The sequence below is a fragment of the Pristiophorus japonicus genome, chromosome 14, assembly GCF_044704955.1.
Source record: "Pristiophorus japonicus isolate sPriJap1 chromosome 14, sPriJap1.hap1, whole genome shotgun sequence".
Classification (NCBI taxonomy): Eukaryota; Metazoa; Chordata; class Chondrichthyes; family Pristiophoridae; genus Pristiophorus; species Pristiophorus japonicus.
In genome coordinates this window covers 101176429-101194837 of record NC_091990.1, presented here as the reverse complement: position 1 = coordinate 101194837, position 18409 = coordinate 101176429, and the positions used below count along the sequence as shown (strand labels likewise).

At 46.9% G+C, this 18409-nt stretch overlaps 1 protein-coding gene across 9 annotated transcripts in view; it reads left to right on the top strand.

Annotated features, from left to right (window-relative positions):
- The window catches only part of LOC139280002 (kielin/chordin-like protein), a 531474-nt gene that overhangs the window by 248980 nt on the left and 264085 nt on the right, over positions 1-18409 (top strand). For 7 of the 9 annotated variants that reach the window (XM_070899412.1, XM_070899413.1, XM_070899415.1 and 4 more), the window contains one exon: positions 1309-1386. The exons of the other annotated variants lie outside the window; for them this stretch is intronic. In XM_070899412.1, coding sequence (XP_070755513.1) covers positions 1309-1386 — 78 coding nt within the window. The remainder of the gene's footprint in view (positions 1-1308; positions 1387-18409) is intronic. 9 annotated transcript variants of the gene reach the window in all.

The window sequence follows — 18409 nt, the reverse complement described above, 5'->3', positions numbered from 1 at the left end:
ACGAGTGGTTAACATCTGGAATGCACTGCCTGAGATGGTGATGGAGACAGACTCAATGTTACCTTTCAAAAGGTAGTTGGATAAGTGTCCGAAGGAAAAAAATTTGCAGAGCTACGGGGAAAGGGCGGGGGGAGTGGGACTAGCTGAGAGTCGGCACTGGCTCAACGGGCCGAAAGGCCTTCTTCCATGCTGTAACCATTCTATGATTCTCGATCAGGTAGGAACTAATGTTGAAAGGGGAATTGGGGTTCTGATCACTGGAACTGCAGACGAATGATTGCATCCTGGATATCCTGGCCAGAATCCTTCTGCTTCTTCCTCTTCTGCGTCTTCCTCTTCCCTCTTCAAGCAGATGCTCTAAATATGAAATAAAAGTATAAAATGCAGGAAATACTCAGCAGGTCAGGCAGCATCACAACCTGAGACGTGAACTCTGTTTCTCTCTCCACAGATGTTGCCTGACCTGAGTATTTCCAGCATTTTCTCTCTTTTCAGAAGCCTTTCTTTACCATCCGAGGCCTTGCCTGCATCCAGCAGCACTCTCTGCACACCTAAAAAAAACTTTTAACATGTATTGCACCAAGCCACTACTTCAATGAAATATTTAAAAATCCAGTCCAAAAGCTTAAATGCAAACTTACCTGAAAGATGTGTGTGTCTCTTTAGTCTGTCAGTCTGCTGCAAGCTCGCTTTTCAGAGCGAGCTTAGGACCCAGCACTAAACTCAGGGCTAAGGTCCAAGTTCACAGAGCATGACGTTAAGTCGGCGTGCACATCGCGCTCTCCACATTGGCATCTCCAGAGCCAGCACTGCTGTCGGCAGCGCTAGGGGCCTCACCAAAATGGTCGTCCACCTAGACCCACATCAGAGAAGGGATTAGAGTGGCGGCCGCCATTTTTTTCCAGGATTTCGGCGGGAACTTGTCGTGGTAAGTAGCCCAATTTCTGGGCCTTTTTCTTTTTACTTGCTACTTCTCACCTTTTATGCATCTCAGATCAGCATTGATAGTAACATGTATAATACTCTTGATGCTTTCCCTCACTGCACACCATCAGTCCTAAAATTTCTCGTCTCACACTTTTTTTGATATCGGGGTAACATTTGCTGTTGCCCAATCCCTGGATGAACTCCTGAAACACAAACTGGGGCAAAGTAGAAAGTACTTTATTCTGCCACACATCTGTGCTGTACCTGGTCTGGCAGTGCTTGATGAGACTAGGAGGGAATTTTACTCTGCAGCTAATGCATATAAAAGCCTTATATTTTGCATAACAAGCTGCTAATACTGCATTCGATTTGTTGTTACAGCTGATGGGGCTTGCCAGTCTTGCCAAAGTGAATGTTCCCCTGGATTTAGCCTCCTACCCAATGGGGTTGACTGTACAGGTGAGGATACCAGCCTTTGTTTTGCAGCAGATTGTGATTCTGTATTCAGATTACTACTCTGAATTGGTCATGGCTGTCTATCCATAGTTCAGCTTCTTTATCTCCTAAACCAGTCTTGTGTCACACTGAGCTTTTGTTACAGTCCGAATTGATGTGTGTTTAGGAAAGCTACAGCATGCTGCACCTTGGAAGAGGCAAAGGCCTATGCCTGCGAATTGCTATGTGATGACCTAATTTCGATCACCCTGCTATGGGAAGTTTCCAAGTAAAGGTCAGGCATTAATTTTCAGGAAGACAAGGAAATATTAAGCTAAAGGACAAACAGTTCTATTCTACTATTCTTTCAGTTGCTCTATGGAAGCTTAAGGGGCTTGGTATGATAGATCTAATTTCTTTTTACTTGCCTTTCAGAAAGTTGGTAAAACTTCCTGGGAGGTACTTTTGAATAAGAATATCACAGAACTTGTAAGGTTTATATTGGAATCTTTATCCCCACCTCATTTTACAGCCTTCAGTTCTTTTTATGGACATATTCAGTGTGAATCCTGATTCACCTCAGGAGGTGCACAACAAGTAGTGAGTGAAGTGACTTCTGTGCTCATTTTACCTTACCTCTCCCTGAGATGACTGCATTGAAATTGACAAAACTCACTTTTATAATGGAGCCACAAAGTGATTGTGAAATGAGCTGCTGTTAAATTTTGACTCACCTGGCCATGGTGATGGTTATATCATCTGGGTATGATAGTGTTTCCAGCAGCTCTTTCTCATTTGAAATTTGAGAATACATGAAAGATTGAAGCTGTATACTTCCTCTAAGTCCCCTATAATTTGGCTCCTTTCAGGCACCGTCGGCTTGTTTCTAATCCAGTGTGACTTCCACTATATTCTCTGACTTCCTCATGATGTCAGCACTTTATACTTTTCATTTCTAGTCTCACTGAGCACTTTAAGGTATATCAAGAATATGACTGTTCATCCTGGGCATTTAATCATATTGTGTATTTTAAGCCTTAGAGGACCATGAAAGTGATACCAAAGTTGTTGGATGACATGCTACTATTATCTTCCCTAATAAGTACTTCCAGGAAGAAATCAGGGAGGTTTTCTGCTTGTGCTCTCAGCACTGCGATTTTCCTGTCTACTGTAATGAAAGGGGGAAAATTGTGTGCTGGTAAGAGTACAGGCAGAACATCCTGGCCTATATGTTAACAATTTTTAATTCATTCTCTATCATCCCCATTTGGGTCCTTAAGACATCTTAATTCCCCTTTTGTAACCCTCTTTCTGTTATAATACTGGAAGAATGTCTCACTGTTATGTTTGAATTCTAAAGCTGCCTTAATTTCTAGTTCCCTCTTTTCCCCTCTGAGCACCCATTATATATTTTTTTAAGAGGTTCTTACACTCTTTGTAATGATTTCCCTCATTGTTTTATCTATAAGCTTTGCAGAGTTTATTTTTCTTCATTATTTCTCTTCATATTATCTTATGAATCCATTTACATTAATGTTCCTTTAATCTATATTTATTAGTCCTTGGTATGTTCTAAACCTCCGTACTCAGTAGTAAGTCCTAAAGGCATTCCTTTTGTTCTTAACTGACGTTTTCTTGATTTCTATCCCCAGCTCCCCCAGTGAAATGATTTAAGCTCTTCCCTCATTGCCATCACGCTGGCCCTTATAAAGTTGTATGCTTGAGGATTGATATTGGTATTGGCACCTAAGGATGCCAGTCATTCCTTTTCCAATATGCTATCATCGAGATACAAGTTGCAATTTGTCAGATCCCTTACATGCTCTGCCAGAAAGCAGTCATATCGTATTCAGGAACTCAGATTGGAGACTACCTGGGCATTCCCTATTAACACTGGGTTAGATAAACTCCCACCCCAATATGATATTTCTGTCTGTACGTACTTGTCTCTTCATAAAGTAACCTGCTCTCCTGCTCATTTTGTCCTCATTGTCTGAAGCAACCCTATAAACTTATTTTTCTTCCTTTTTCACTATGTACTTTAAACCAGACTATTTTGTGAGAAAACTTATTCTGTATCAGTAATTTCCTTTCTTTGTGATTTGTTTTGTTCATGCCTCTCCCTGCCTTACTAAGTTAAATCATCCACCACTGCTCTTATTTATTACTAGTGCCAATCTAGTTTAGATAAAGCCCATGCTATCTGGATATCATTGCCCTGCCCCAGATATTGACCTTGAAATCTAAAACTCTTCCTTCCACACCATTTCACAGCAATGAATTGACATATCTAATTTATTTCTGCCTGACTGGTCCAACACATGGTGCCATGTTTAGACCAGAGATTTCAATCCACCTCGAGGTCCTGGATTTCAATCTAGATGCCAGCTATTTAAACTCTCTCAGTAAGATGTCCGTCCTGCTTTTTCCAACGTTATTGGTTCCTATACGAATCATGACATATATAGGGCCCTGGTGAGACCACAACATTGTGTACAGTTTTGGTCTCCTTACCCAAGGAAGGATATACTTGCCATAAAGGGAGTGCAATGAAGGTTCACCAGACTGATTCCTGGGATGGGGGAATTGTCTTTAGAGGAGAGATTGAATAGATTAGGCCTATATTCTCGAGAGTTTAGAACAATGAGAGGTGCTCTCATTGAAGTATACAAAACTCTTACAGAGCTTGACAGGGTAGACGAGAGAGGATGTTTCCCCTGGCTGGTGAGTGCAGAACCAGGGGTCGCATTCTCAGAATAAGGGTCTGGCCATTTAAGACTCAGATAAGGGGACATTTCTTCACTCATAGGTGGTGAATCTTTGGAATTCTCTACCCCAGAGGATTGTGGAGGCTCAGTCATTGAGTATATTCAAGAAAGAGATCAATACATTTTTGGATATTAAGGGAATTAAGAGATATGGGGTTTGTGCAGTAAAATGGAGTTGAAGTAGATGATCAGCCATGATCTTATTAAATGGCGGAGCAGGTTCAAGGGGCCGAATGGCCTACTCCAGCTCCTATTTCTTATGTTCTTATGACTTCTAGAATCATGACTTTCTTTGCAGAGGTTTTTCTACTTTCTCCATTACGTCCCTTACCTTAGCTTACTTGCCCAATTTAAAAGGAAACCTACAAGGCGTCCTGTGCTGCTGAGACCAAGAAAATATATCTGTGGGAAACAACCAACCAGAAGTAGGCATTCTGGAGTTTCATGTCTTAATGTTTAGCTTATTTGAGGCTCCTTGCTGTGGTTACAGCTCAGGCTATCTATGTCTCTATTAATAGAATGCCAACTTGTAACATTATCTATCCCCGTGAATAATGTCACTCTTTTCCCCATGGGTAATCTCTTACTCCATAATGCTATTGTGTTGCTTTTCTCCCCTTGTCCTTTTCCTCAGCATAGATGTTAAAACTTTTGGACAAGTCCAGATATATATGGTTTTCTTGTGCTGGTTCTTTCTGTCTCCTCCTACCCCTCCTGTGATAGTCATGTACTTGCCCAATTTAAAAGGAAACCTACAAGGCTTCCTATGCTGCTGAGACCAAGAAAATATATCTGTGGGAAACAACCAGCCAGAAGTGGGCATTCTGGAGTTTCATGTCTTAATGTTCACGATTCAGAGCAAAACGTTCCCCCAATAAATTAAATAATTGAGGCGAAACATGTAATGAAGAATTTGCACATTGGACTGTGAAGGAGTGGCCTTGATGGACTAAATGGCCTTTTCTTGTACTATGTTTTAAATTCTTGTGTGGTTTGGGTATAGATATTGCTGAACCCAGTGGTCAGTGTGAATTTCTTTGCCAAGGAGCTGCAATTTGCACTCACCTTACATCATTACCATTGGAAGCATCCACTATATCTTCCTTTTGGGAGTACAAAATTACTTTTATCTTTCCATATGCATAACATTGGACTCCATTGGTGGTCAGGCATGGCATCACTTTCTGAACAGGAAAAATCCATAATTCACAAAGATCTCAACATCTTTTGTGTAAAAGAACTTGCCACTAGTTAGATTCTCTGTTAAATAATACTCTATTGGTCGGATATTTTATGGACAGAATCTTACACACATGTTATGCTGTGGCCTCTGGACCCTCTTCAAATAGGGAGTCTTGCTATCCCTGCCATTTAACCAGGAAAGCTCTCCTTAGGTACCCTGTCGAAACAGTGAGTGTTGACGTTGGCATGTCACTAATCCCCCATGTGCGTCTGGCTGTCTGCTGACTTGGTTCTCATGGAGACCCGCCATCCCATAATTACCAGGGCAGTCTATGTGCGTCTTCCTGATAAATTACTATGAGCTGACAGTTCTCCATAGGAATCATGTCAATGGACAGTCTGGAAACAATGCAGCAATTTTGTGTTCAGTATTATCTTTAGATTTCTTCTGCATTTGCTCAAATGTTTGTGTTGATGGAGCATTGCTCTCCGGGGAATCTCACCCAGTTTAGTTAAATCTTGGTCGATATAGCTTTGAAACGAACTCGATACCCAGTTCTGGATATTCCAGTGGATTTGTGATATTTTGTGTTCTGGCATCCTGTTAATTTTCATTCAATGCCCTCAGGTTGTCATCTGGTGCTCAGTTTACATTGGCAGCTGCAGCTTGGGTTGAACCGCACATTCTGACCTTACTTTACAAATATGAAGTTGGCCAATCTTATGGTTTGATTTGTGGTGTAATGTAAACTGACCTTGATGTATGTTTCCTCATGAGCTGCAAATTAAAATGATGACTGGATTCATGGGCAAGGTGGCTCCCCACACCCATGTGTGCAACCACTATGCCTGCCTTGTACATCTTGCCTGCATAAGAACATAAGAAATAGAGCAGGAGCAGGCCACCAGATGCCCGTTTGGAATCCGATCGGTGGCGGCATGGAAACATGAAGTCGGTCCCGCACACCGTGGCCTTCCAGGACAACATCTTGGTCACAGGTCGGAACACAGTCGAGCATCTGCAGAACATGGAGGAGGTTCTTAGTCAACTCAACCACGTGGGGCTCAGGTTAAAATGCTCGAAGTGCGTTTTCCTGGCGCCTGAATTGGAGTTCCTGGGAAGGAGGATTGCGGCGGAAGGCATCAGGCCCACCAATGCAAAGATGGAGGCAATCGAGAACGCACCGAGGCTACATAACGTGACGGAGCTGCGGTAGTTTCTGGGACTCGTGAACTACTTTGGTAACTTCTTCCCGGGTCTCAGCACCCTGTTAGAACCACTGCATGTCTTACTACGAAAAGGGGACGAATGGGTTTGGGGCAAAAGCCAAGAAAATGCCTTTGTTTGAGCATAACAATTTTCTCGCTTTTACAAATTGCTTGTGTTGTATGATCCATGTAAGCATTTGGTACTAGCATGTGATGCGTCATCATATGGCATCGGGTGTGTATTGCAAGCAGCTAATGATTTCGGGAAACTGCAACCGGTTGCTTATGCATCCAGGAGTCTGTCTAAGGCTGATTGAGAAAGAAGCGTTAGTGTGTGTCTATGGGGTAAAGAAAATGCATCAATACCTGTTTGGGCTAAAATTTGAATTGGAAACCGACCATAAGCCACTTATATCCCTGTTCTCCGAGAGTAAACGGATAAATACCAACGTATTGGTCCGCATCCAGAGATGGGCGCTCACGTTGTCCGCATACAACTACGCCATCCGTCACAGGCCAGGCACAGAAAACTGCGCCAATGCTCTCAGTAGGCTGCCATTGCCCATCACGGGGGTGGAAATGGTCAGCCTGCAGATCTAGCCATGGTTATGGAAGCATTTGAGAGTGAGCAATCACCCGTCACTGCCCGGCAGATCAAAACCTGGACAAATCAGGACCCCTTATTATCTCTAGTCAAAAGCTGTGTGCTTTACGGGAGCTGGTCTAGTGTGCCAGTGGAAATGCAGAAAGAGATAAAGCTGTTCCAGCGGCGCAAAGATTAAATGTCTATACAGACAGACACTGTGCGGCAATCGTGTAATGGTCCCCAAGAAGGGCAGAGACACCTTCTTCAATGACCTCCACAGTACCCACGCAGGCATCGTAATGATGAAAGCGATAGCCAGATCCCACGTGTGGTGGCCCGATATCGATGCGGACTTAGAGTCCTGCGTTCACAGATGTAATACATGCTCGCAGTTAAGCAATGTACCCAGGGAGGCTCCGCTAATTTTATGATCTTGGCCCTCCAAACCGTGGTCTAGGGTACACGTTGACTATGCAGGCCCGTTCTTGGGTAAAATGTTCCTTGTGGTTGTAGACGCGTACTTCAAGTGGATTGAATGTGAGATAATGTCGACTAGCACGTCCGCTGCCACCATTGAAAGCCTGCAGGCCATGTTTGCCACACACGGCTTACCCGATGTCCTGGTGAGCGACAACGGACCATGTTTTACCAGTGCTGAGTTCAAAGAATTCATGACCCATAACGGGATCAAACATGTCACATCTGTCCCGTTTAAACCAGCGTCCAATGATCAGGCAGAGAAAGCAGTGCAAATCATCAAGTAAGGCTTGAAGAGGGTAACTGAAAGCTCACTGCAAACTCGCCTGTCCCGAGTCCTGCTTAGCTACTGCACGAGACCCCACTCACTCACTGGGATCCCACCTGCTGAACTGCTCATGAAAAGAGCACTTAAGACAAGGCTCTCGTTAGTTCAACCTGATCTACATGAACAGGTCGAAAGCAGGTGGCTTCAACAGAGTGCATGCTATGATAGTGCAAATGTGTCACGCGAGATTGAAATCAATGATCCTGTATTTGTATTAAATTATGGACAAGGTCCCAAGTGGCTTCCCGGCACTGTTATGGCCAAAGAGGGGAGCAGGGTATTTCGGGTCAAACTTTCAAATGGACTCATTCACCGGAAACACTTGGATCAAGTCAAATTCAGATTCACGGACTATCCTTGGACCCTACCTTTTTTGATCCTGCAACATACACATCAGTGGCAACCGGCACCACAGTTGACCACGAAGCAGAACCCATCATCCACAGCAGCCCAGCAGGGCCCAACACACCAGGCAGCCCATCAAGGCCAGCTGCACAGCAGCCCAGCGAGGGCCCAACAAATGATTCAACACCAGCTTTCACACCAAGACGATCAACCAGGGCAAGAAGGGCCCCAGATCGACTCACATTGTAAATAGTTACACTATTGACTTTGGGGGGGGGGGGGGGCGGGCAGTGTTATATATGTATACTTGTATTTACTCTGTACAGCTCATCCCCTGGAGTTGCAAGGGATTCCATAATCCCTTGGGAGTACAGGTATTTAAGGAGGCTTCACAGGTTGGAGTGGCACTCTGGAGACCTGCAATAAAAGATTAAGGTGACACTTTACTTTGAGCTCACAGTGTTCAGTTTGACTCTTTCTCTATACACAACAGCAGGCATAGAATGTGACATGAATCCTATCCCATTCTCCTCCTGTCCTAGAGAGAACACCAAGTGGTTAAGGTAACTGATTTTTATTTTGTACTCATCAGAACTCTGCACTCATCAGACCAGATGCTGTTTGGTAATAATCCACTTTCAATGTTGGTTGTACCTCGAGATTTCGTAGATTTAATCCAAGTCATCATCATAGGCAGTCCCCCGAAATCAAGGAAGATTTGCTTCCACTCTAAAAGTGAGTTCTCAGGTGGCTGTACAGTCCAATTTGGAAATTACAGTCTCTGTCACAGGTAGGGCAGACAGTGGTTGAGGAAAAGGGTGGGTGGGGAGTGTGGTTTGCCGCATGCTCCTTCCACTGCCTGCGCTTGATTTCTGCATGCTCTCACCGACGAGACTCGAGGTGCTCAGCGCCCTCCCGGATGCTCTTCCTCCACTTTGGGTGGTCTTGGGCCAGGGATTCCCAGGTGCTGGTGGGGCTGTTGCACTTTATCAAGGAGGCTTTGAGGGTGTCCTTGAAATGCTTCTTCTGCGCACCTGGGGTTCGTTTGCCGTGTAGGAATTCCGAGCAGTGCACTTGCTTTGGGAGTCGTGTGTCAGGCATGTGGACGATGTGGCCCGCCCAACGAAGCTGGTCAGTGCTTCGATGCTGGGGATGTTGGCCTGAGCAAACACTGATGTTGGAGCGCCTGTCCTCCCAGTGGATTTGCAGGATCTTGCGGAGGCAGCGCTGGTGGTACTTTTCCAGCACTTTGAGATGTCTGCTGTATATAGTCGACATCTTAGAGCCAAATAGGAGGGTGGGTATCATTACTGCCCTATAGACCATATGCTTGGTGCCAGATTTGAGGTCCTGGTCTTCAAAATCTCTCTTCCCTCAGGTGACCAAAGGCTGCGCTGACACACTCAAGGCAGTGTTGGACCTCGTCATCGATGTCTGCTCTTGCAGATAATAGGCTCCCGAGGTATGGAAAATGGTCCACGTTGTCCAAGGCCCGCCGTGAAGTTTGATGACTTGGGGGCAGTGCTGTGTGGTGGGGTCAGGTTTGTGGAGGACCTTTGTCTTTCTGATGTTTAGTGTAAGGCCCATGCTATCGTACACCTCGGTGAAGGAAGTTGCCGATGGCTTGGAGTTCAGCCTCTGAGTGTGCGCAGACGCAAGAGTCATCCTGCTGTCGGCCACTGGGAAAGTCATCACAAGAATCCTCCTCAATCATCTTCTCCCTGTGGCTGAAGAGCTCCTCCCAGAGTCGCAATGCGGATTCCAGCCACTAAGGGGTACAACGGACAAAATCTTCATCGCGCGCCAAATACAAGAGAAATGCTAGGAACAGCATCAACCCTTGTACATGGCCTTCTTTGACACTGTTAACCATGAGGGACTATGGAGAGTCCTCCTCCGTTTCGGCTGCCCCCAAAAGCTTGTCACCATCCTCCGCCTGCTCCACAATGACATGCAAGCCGTGATCCTGACCAATGGATCCACCACAGACCCATTCCATGTCGGGACCGAGATTAAGCATGTCTGCATCATCGCACCAACCCGCTTCTCGATCTTCCTCGCTGCAATGCTCCATCTCACTCTCAATAAGCTTCCCCACTGGAGTGGAACTGAAGTATTGAACCAATGGAAACCTATTCAAGCTTCGCCACTTCCAGGCAAGATCTAAGATCATCCCATCCTCTATTATCGAACTACAGTAACCAAGTACCAGCAGGAAGATTGGAGTGACAGGAACTGAAGCTTATTGTTGTCTTCGTTTCGGGGGCAGTGGGGCAGGGGCATTGCTTTAATGACCTGGCTACTGGCCCAGACTTTGGTCTAAGTTCACTGGTTTAAGGTTTGATCTTTGGAATATTTCTGAAGCAAGCTAATGCAATGGCAGGGCTGTAAATCTTGGGTCTAATGGATATGATGTGATATTATAAATGACATAGTGTAACATTCCTTCTTGCCAAGACAATCAATGGAGCTGTAAATACCAACTGTTAAATGCACCGTACAGTTAAATATCACTATTACATTTCTCTTGCATCATAAAGTAAACCACATTACTCACAATTAAGCCTTGTAATTGGATGAAAATATTTAGAGATTTGTGGAAGTGCTTGAAACATTCAGTGAATTTGCATGTATGTGAGACCCTTTTATGATCAACAAGTTGTCTGGGATTTTTAGAACTACATTCACAATGTATTGTGTTTAATTTCTTCTGTGTTTCTTATTATGGATTAAATTTGTTTCCTCTTTGCGTGACATCCTGTAAAAAAGCAAAGCGTGAATAAAGTGCATTACAAAACTTTCATGTCATTAATACAAAAAAAGTCATGGCATAAAGATGACTCTTCCTTGGCATCTGGCTGTCTTTCCCCAGAGCAGGAGTTCTCTAATGTTGGCTTGGCCATTGGGCTGGCAGTGCTTTCTTCAACTTACATATAGTCAGAGATGAGAAAAGGCAACTTGGCCCATAAGATTATCTGAACTTAGACCAGAGCTGCACCTCGTGGTCTGGCCACGGCCATCTTTTGTTTTCAGCACCTCACCTCGTGGTTTGGGCGCCATCTTTCCTCCATCCACGATGTCGACTGCGGTGATCCTCTTCTCCCCCGGTTCTGCCTCCGAAGCTGGGAAGTCGCCTCTGGATCCGATTTTCTTCCTCCAGAGTCCTGCACTAGAGCCTGAAAGGTGCGTTCGGGTCATCTCAGCTGGATCATCCCCATGCAGTCGTACTGAGTGGTCTGTGTCTCGGGTGCCGTGCTGGTCTGCTCTCTGGTGCCGGGTCCACCCTCAGGTGAGGGCTTGCTTTGCCTCTCAGCGTTGAGGATGTCGATCACTGGAGGGATGAAGTCTTCCCATTTCCAATGGATCTTCTCCATTCATCATCTGCCGAGCAGCGTTGGTCCATCACCTGCAACAGTCCACAGAGGTAACGTGCACCACTCCATCATGGAGTACCTTTTACATTCGTGCTACCAACGACTGGGATGATTTCATCGGTGTAGGTGCGCAGCTTTGCCTTAACTGGGACCATCTTGGGTCGTTCAGCTTGATTGTCCCATAGTCTCTCAAAGGCTTCTTGATTCATCACTAACTGGCTCGCCCCGTGTCCACTTCCATGACGACTTGAACGCCCTCTATCTCGACTTCCATCTTCAGCGGGGAACACTCGGTGGTGCAGGTACCTCCCTATGGGACTGGGCTGCCTCTCTGCCTATCGATTTATAATCCGCGCTGGATTCCTGGCCATCTGCAGATTATTCACCGACATAGTGAATCATATTTCTCTTACACATTGTGCTGCAGCCTTTGCATACATAGTCTTTAAAGCGGCACTGGTGAGCACTGTGATTCCCTCCGTAACACCAGCATGGTGCTACTCGATTAGACCCTCGGCGGACTCTGAGTTAAGGGACTCGGGGGCCTGTTCTCTCTTCTCTGATTTCATTGTGACTCATTTCATTGCACTCATTGTGACCTCTGTGGGAAGCGTTTCCTTATTCCTTTAAGTAGTCACCAATTAACAATTCTGCAAGTTGTACCGACTGTTTTTCCAGATGTTGTTATTGGCGGGAGCTCAGAGACGCAAGCACCGAATTTACCGACCGGGACGTAAGCGTGCACGTTGCACCAGGAATACGTCCTGATCGGAGTGATTGGCAGCAGCCAGGCGCTAGCGGTTTGCGCCCCCAGTGAGCCTCTAATGAATTTTCCATCTGGGTGCTCAAAGCTGCGCGTCCGGTCGCTAAGCTCTAACGCTCAGATTAGCGCCCCCTTCTGACTGCTAACTGAGATTATAGACAACTGAAAATCCAGCCCAAAGAATTCCCTCAGTGACAGGGCAACTTGATTAAAGTGTTACTAGATGTAGCTATTGTCAGGAGGTGGTGTAAGGGTGAATTTTCTGCTCCCAGGCTCAGAGTCTCACTCAAAGGGACCACAGATCAGTGGTCCTATTTGTGATGCTCCTATTTTTTAGCTCATTGAACTGGTTCGCTGGAAAGTCATGAGCTCCTCAAATTGGGCGCATTGACCTTTTGTGCCACGTCCTCGTCGAGTAGGGCTCCATGTCGGAAATAGAGCTTGCCAGCATTTACCCTGTCACTTCTAGTTGTAGCCTTGTGTGGAACTAATCTGGTAGAAAATTCCAAGAGAAAATGCAACTGTTACATGCTTTTGTCTGGTTGTCTGCCAAGGGTTGAGGACTTTTAAACTTTTTGTGCGCTTGACTGCTTCAGGAGAAGTCTTCACATCAAAGAAGTTGGCCGGGATAAATATGCCAGTTCTGGCTGCTGGTCTTCGGTTCCAGTGACAATGCACTAGACGCTGTGGTTGCCTGATGCTGCAATAATTCATGTATAAAATCTTATCCCTAAAACATACATTCTGAGACTGCCATTTGTGCACCAAAGAATATGTTTGATTAGCAGATTCCATTCCAAAAAACTGTTAAAAGGAACCTCCTTGAGGAGGGTATACTAACCCTTTTTTGGACAGATTCCAGTTCTCTCACAAGTATCGTGTTGTTTGGTATGTTGTAAATAACTTGTAGCCTCCATATGTCACTTTATTTTGTAAGTGAAGCCTAAATAGTAGTTTAGCTGTGTGACGGTGTGGTATTTTCTAATCCAGATTCGCATTCTGCATAGTCTTAGTATGCAACATTCTTGGCCTACCTCCCCAGCACTGACCACACTCGATCAGCTCCGCTGGGCAGGCCACATAGTTCATATGCCAGACACGAGATTCTCAAAACAAGCGCTCTACTTGGAACTCTTGCACAGCAAGCGAGCCAAAGGTGGGCAGAAGGAACGTTACAAGGACACCCTCAAAGTCTCCCTGATAAAGTGCAACATCCCCACTGACACCTGGGAGTCCCTGGCCAAAGACCTCCCCTAAGTGGAGGAAGTGCATCCGGGAGGGCGCTGAGCACCTCGAGTCTCATCGCTGAGAGCATGCAGAAATCAAGCGCAGGCAGCGGAAGGAACGTGCGGCAAACCAGCCCCACCCTCCCTTTCCCTCAACAACTATCTATCCCACCTGTGACCGGGACTGTGGTTCTCGTATTGGATGTTCAGCCACCTAAGGACTCATTTTAAGAGTGGAAGCAAGTCTTCCTTGATTCCGAGGGACTGCCTATGATGATGATGAGTATGCAATTTACAATGATTGAGTTTAATTGTGAGATCTGAGTTATGCTATCTCAATTAGAGCATAATAGAGAGAGGACAATTTGTTTTTTTAAAAACTCGCCCAACATGGCAGGTGGGAGGCTCGAACCAGTTTCAGGCACGTGTCTCATTAACATTTTCTTGGGGAGCTGCAGGCGGATACTGAGGGAGGGCACAAGAACAGGCTGGCAGCGGTCTAGAAGATTTTTGTGGGGCTCAAAGGAGCGCTGCTCCTCCTGATCCTGCAAAAACCTTAAACTAACCTTTAAGAAGAGGCTTCCAGTAGTCAGTTTAACGACCACCAGTTAGGCCTCTAAACTCCTAGAGAAATTGGGACTGGCATGTGCTACACGTGCTTTGCCCATTTCTCATTGAAAGTTTCACCTGGGGTCCTACACTTGTTGGACCCTGATTACATATTTAAGCAGCCTGTTTTTACATAGGAGTGCTGGCTCTAATGTTCCTGTGAAGCTGCGAGGCCGTGCAGTGGTCTAGAGGTCCCACGCAGGCCACTCCCTGGCTTTACAGTGGAAAAACCGCGCATGCCCGGAAATTTGAATGTGCCGCGCAGCCCGTTAATGGGGCCCAAAAAATTAGAGGGATTTTCAACTGCCGGTTTCTCATTCTTTAAACGAGAAACAAGCAGCCAGCCGTGGAAAGTCTCCCCCTTGATGCGTGGACCTCTTGTTGGAACTGAAAACTGCTAAATAATTGAGTTATTTTAATGGAACTGATCAAAATAAAATTGGGGAGGAAGAGGTAACATGAGAAAGAGAGTTAATGTAGTTCCATTCGTTGTCCTTTCTCATTCTTTAAGTTTTTTCTTGACTATTCCTATCCTAAATGTATATACTGGACGTGGTATCAACTCCCAAAGCTGTGACCAACTTTCCCGCAACTCCATGTTTGAACCTCTTCATTCAGATTTCCGCCCCTGTTACAGCACTGAAATGGTCTGAATCAAAGTCACAAATGATATAATCTGTGACTGTCACCATGGTGTGACATCATCCAAAGACATAGGCCGGAATTTCCCATCCCTGGGCGGGTCGGGTGCGGGCGGTCGCCATGGCGGGACACAATCTTGTTCCTGATTCCATGCCGCTCCTCAGAGTGACTTTGCGTTAATGGGGTTTATTTAGGCTGCCCGGCGCATATCCCGGTCCAGTTAAATGGTGCGCATCTGATGACGTCAGCGTTAATGCGTTTTCATCCGGGATATTTAAAGGAGCCATGGCCACATTGCATTTGCAGGTTATCGAGGAGTGTGCAGGCAGCTCACTCCACAATTGCATCGCTGGAAAGAGTGCCAAATGTGACTACACTGAGACAGAGGGCTGCATCCAGGTTCTCCGATGACTCCCTGGGAGTCAGAGCATGCAGGGAGATCCTCTTCCCATCTAATGGGCGGAAGAGACTTCCCCAGGAGACCAAAGGAGCCTGGTTCCAAATAGCAGAGGAGGTCAATAGCAGGGATGTGGTCAGGAGGACCTGGGTGTAGTGCTGGAAACATTTCAATGATCTCATTAGATCAGGAAAGGTGAGTACACAACCACACTCAACTTCATCCTGCTGTGCGCCTCATCACATCCCTATCTGACGAGCCATCCCTCACATTCACCCTCATCCTAATGCAATCAAACCAACTAACAACACACAAGGACACTTGGCTTTGGCATTCCACTCTATCATAGTTGCCCTCTAAAGGTGTAACCCATCCATTCCTTACACTCATTCCATTACTCTCACTCAACCTTCTCTTCTTTCCCTCCTTGCAGGAAAAGAGAGTCGACAATAAGAACTGGAGCTAGAGTGCCATCATTGGTGACATAACATCAGCAGACGAGGCTGTCTTGGAAGTTTCTGGAGTGGCAGAGCAGTTGGAATTGGGAGACAGAAGAGGAGGAGCTCTCAGCAATCTGGTGACAGAATTACATATCTTACAGTTAAAGGGCATACATCAGTCACTCAGACGGGGATTGATATCAGCAACCAGTGAACGGTCATCATCTGCATAATAGTATTTGTACCCATTCTTCATATGACATATCTAACTCATCTCTTTACTCTCCCACAGGTCCATCAAGAGCCCTCTCCCATTGTGCAGGAGAAAGATGAAGACAACTCCTCAGAGGAGCCTCCAGCCTCTGAGGGCACATTGTCACCAGACATAAGCGCAGTACCAGCGCAGATATGCACACCCCGGTGAGATAGAGCAGCGTTGTCACTTCGTGACTCACAAATCACAAGTGAGCAAGAGCAGATGGTGGAGACAGGGACAGCAGTGGAGACCCCTCGCTGGAGGGCGCAGGACGCTCCCAGCTCTGCTGAGCTGCATGCAGACGCTGAGCTTCGGAGCCCATCCAGAAAAAGAACGATTCTGGAGGTGCAGCAAGAAATGCAGGAGGCTCTGACAGGTTTCGTGACTGCGATGTCTGCAAATGTTCAGCGAATGGAGGAATCCATCTCCAACATGAGCACCACCATGTCGCAGGTGATGGCGATAGTAGGCTCTTCCATGGATAGGATGGTCACCTGCACGGAGCAGCTAATGCTCCACTCACAGGAGCATACAGTCTCTATGGGGAATAGATGGCAGATGCTCATAGACTTCCTGTCTCCGAGGGATGTCAACATAGACATGGGTCCGCATGGCCCCACTGCTGTGCATCAAGTTGGGATCTCCTCTCAATGTGCTCACACTTCTCCCCCATTGCCACCCCCTCAGTCAGAGTCCCCGATGCCTCCTCAGATTGCGATGTTGTGATGGCTGAGTCTTCTCCTGCACAATCGCAGGAGGAGCAGACTTTGGCGGGGCCATCAGAGGCTTCAAAATCCAGAGGGCGTCCGCCAAAAGTGTATATGCAGTGGTAGCATCTCGTAGAAGCACACGTGAGAGAAAGGTGAAACTCGGTGTATTAAATAAGTGTGTAAAGTTTCCATTGCTGTAATGTCACACTTAAAAATCTTTGGGGATGAAATTGCACTTCTCCCCGATTGCAGCGGTAACCAGCTGGGGCCGGATCTTTCTTTGCCCAGCACAGAAGTCCCGCCCCACTGCTGAATTGGGCTTACCGCCCCACAAAGGAAGAGCAAGGCAGGGTCCCCTGGGCGACTGGGGCAGTGAGGAAAGCGTCAGGCGCATGCTCTGCATAGCGCTGATGCACTTCAACGCCCCTCCCCTTAAACAGAAGGGCTGCCGCACACTCTGCAAGGCCTCTGATAGCCTCCACTAGGCCCCCAGGGCAGCTGCAGAGGGCCGGGCTGCACGATTGCAGCCTGGACCACGCTAGGGCTGCCCTCCTGGAGCCGACCACAGAGTTGGCAATCCAGAAAAGACGGCAACGCGGGGGCTGGAGGCCTCCCCTTTAAGTTGCACCCCGAGAGCGGATTTCGGCCAAACTTGTGGCCCGCGGGGCGTTAAGGGGTCAGGGTGGTGAGGGGTCACCATGCGCTGCGATGACGTCATCGCGGCTGAGCGGCGGCCCGGGGCTCTAACTGCGGGGCGCGGCACTGCCATGCCAGCACCTCTGCAAACTCCCATGCAATTTCCCGGTAGCCCGCCCCCCGCCCCCCCCCCCCCCCACCCCGACAAAAAGTTTCCTCCGCCCCATTAATGCCCCGCAGAGATGCTAACGGGCCTCTAAAAAAGGACCAATTTCGCCCCCTTTATTCTCCCCACTTTCCAGTCATAGAAGTGGCTTAGTGAGTTGGAGTGAATGGGGAGACATAACGTTACCTTCAGCAATGGTGGTCATTGTGAAAGGAATGGCTTGGTCATTGTAGGGATGCTTTATAGTGTTGCTGTGGGGTGGTGCAAACATGGCACAGCACGTGGCAGCTATAAAGTTAAGTAAATCTAGCCATGATGTGCCCATCCTTGGCCTCCCGGGCAGCAGTGTGCTCGGGTGCCCATGGAATCTGGACCGCAAGTTCCTCCCGTTCCTCCTCCTCTGAAGAGGCTGTGCGCTCAGTACCTTGCTCCTCATGCAGCAATAATCCTCGCTGATGCATTCTGTTGCGCCGATTCTGGAGACCCTGGCTGCTGTGTACTGAAGGGCTCCTCCAGATCTGCCAAGGCATCTGAAGTGCATTTTGAGCCTGCCTATTGTCTGCTCTATGACACATATGGCAGAAATATAGCTTTTATTATATGTGTCCTGAGCCTCAGTACTTGGCCTCTTCAAGTGTGTCATGAGCCACATCTTTAATGGATAGCCCTTGTCTCCAAGCAGCCAGCCAGAGAGTCTGTTTGGAGGAGTGAAGAGGGAGGATGGGCTGGCGCAGGATGAAAGAGTCATGGCAGCACACATGCATGATGGTCTTCCTATGGTTGCAGACCAGCTGCACATTGAGAGAGTGGAAGCACCTGCAGTTGACAAACACTCCTGGGTGATGTGGGGATTCCCTGAGGGCCACATGTGTGCAGTCGATGTTGCCCTGCACCCGTGGGAAGCCAACCAGAGTGTCAAAGGCCAGCACCCAC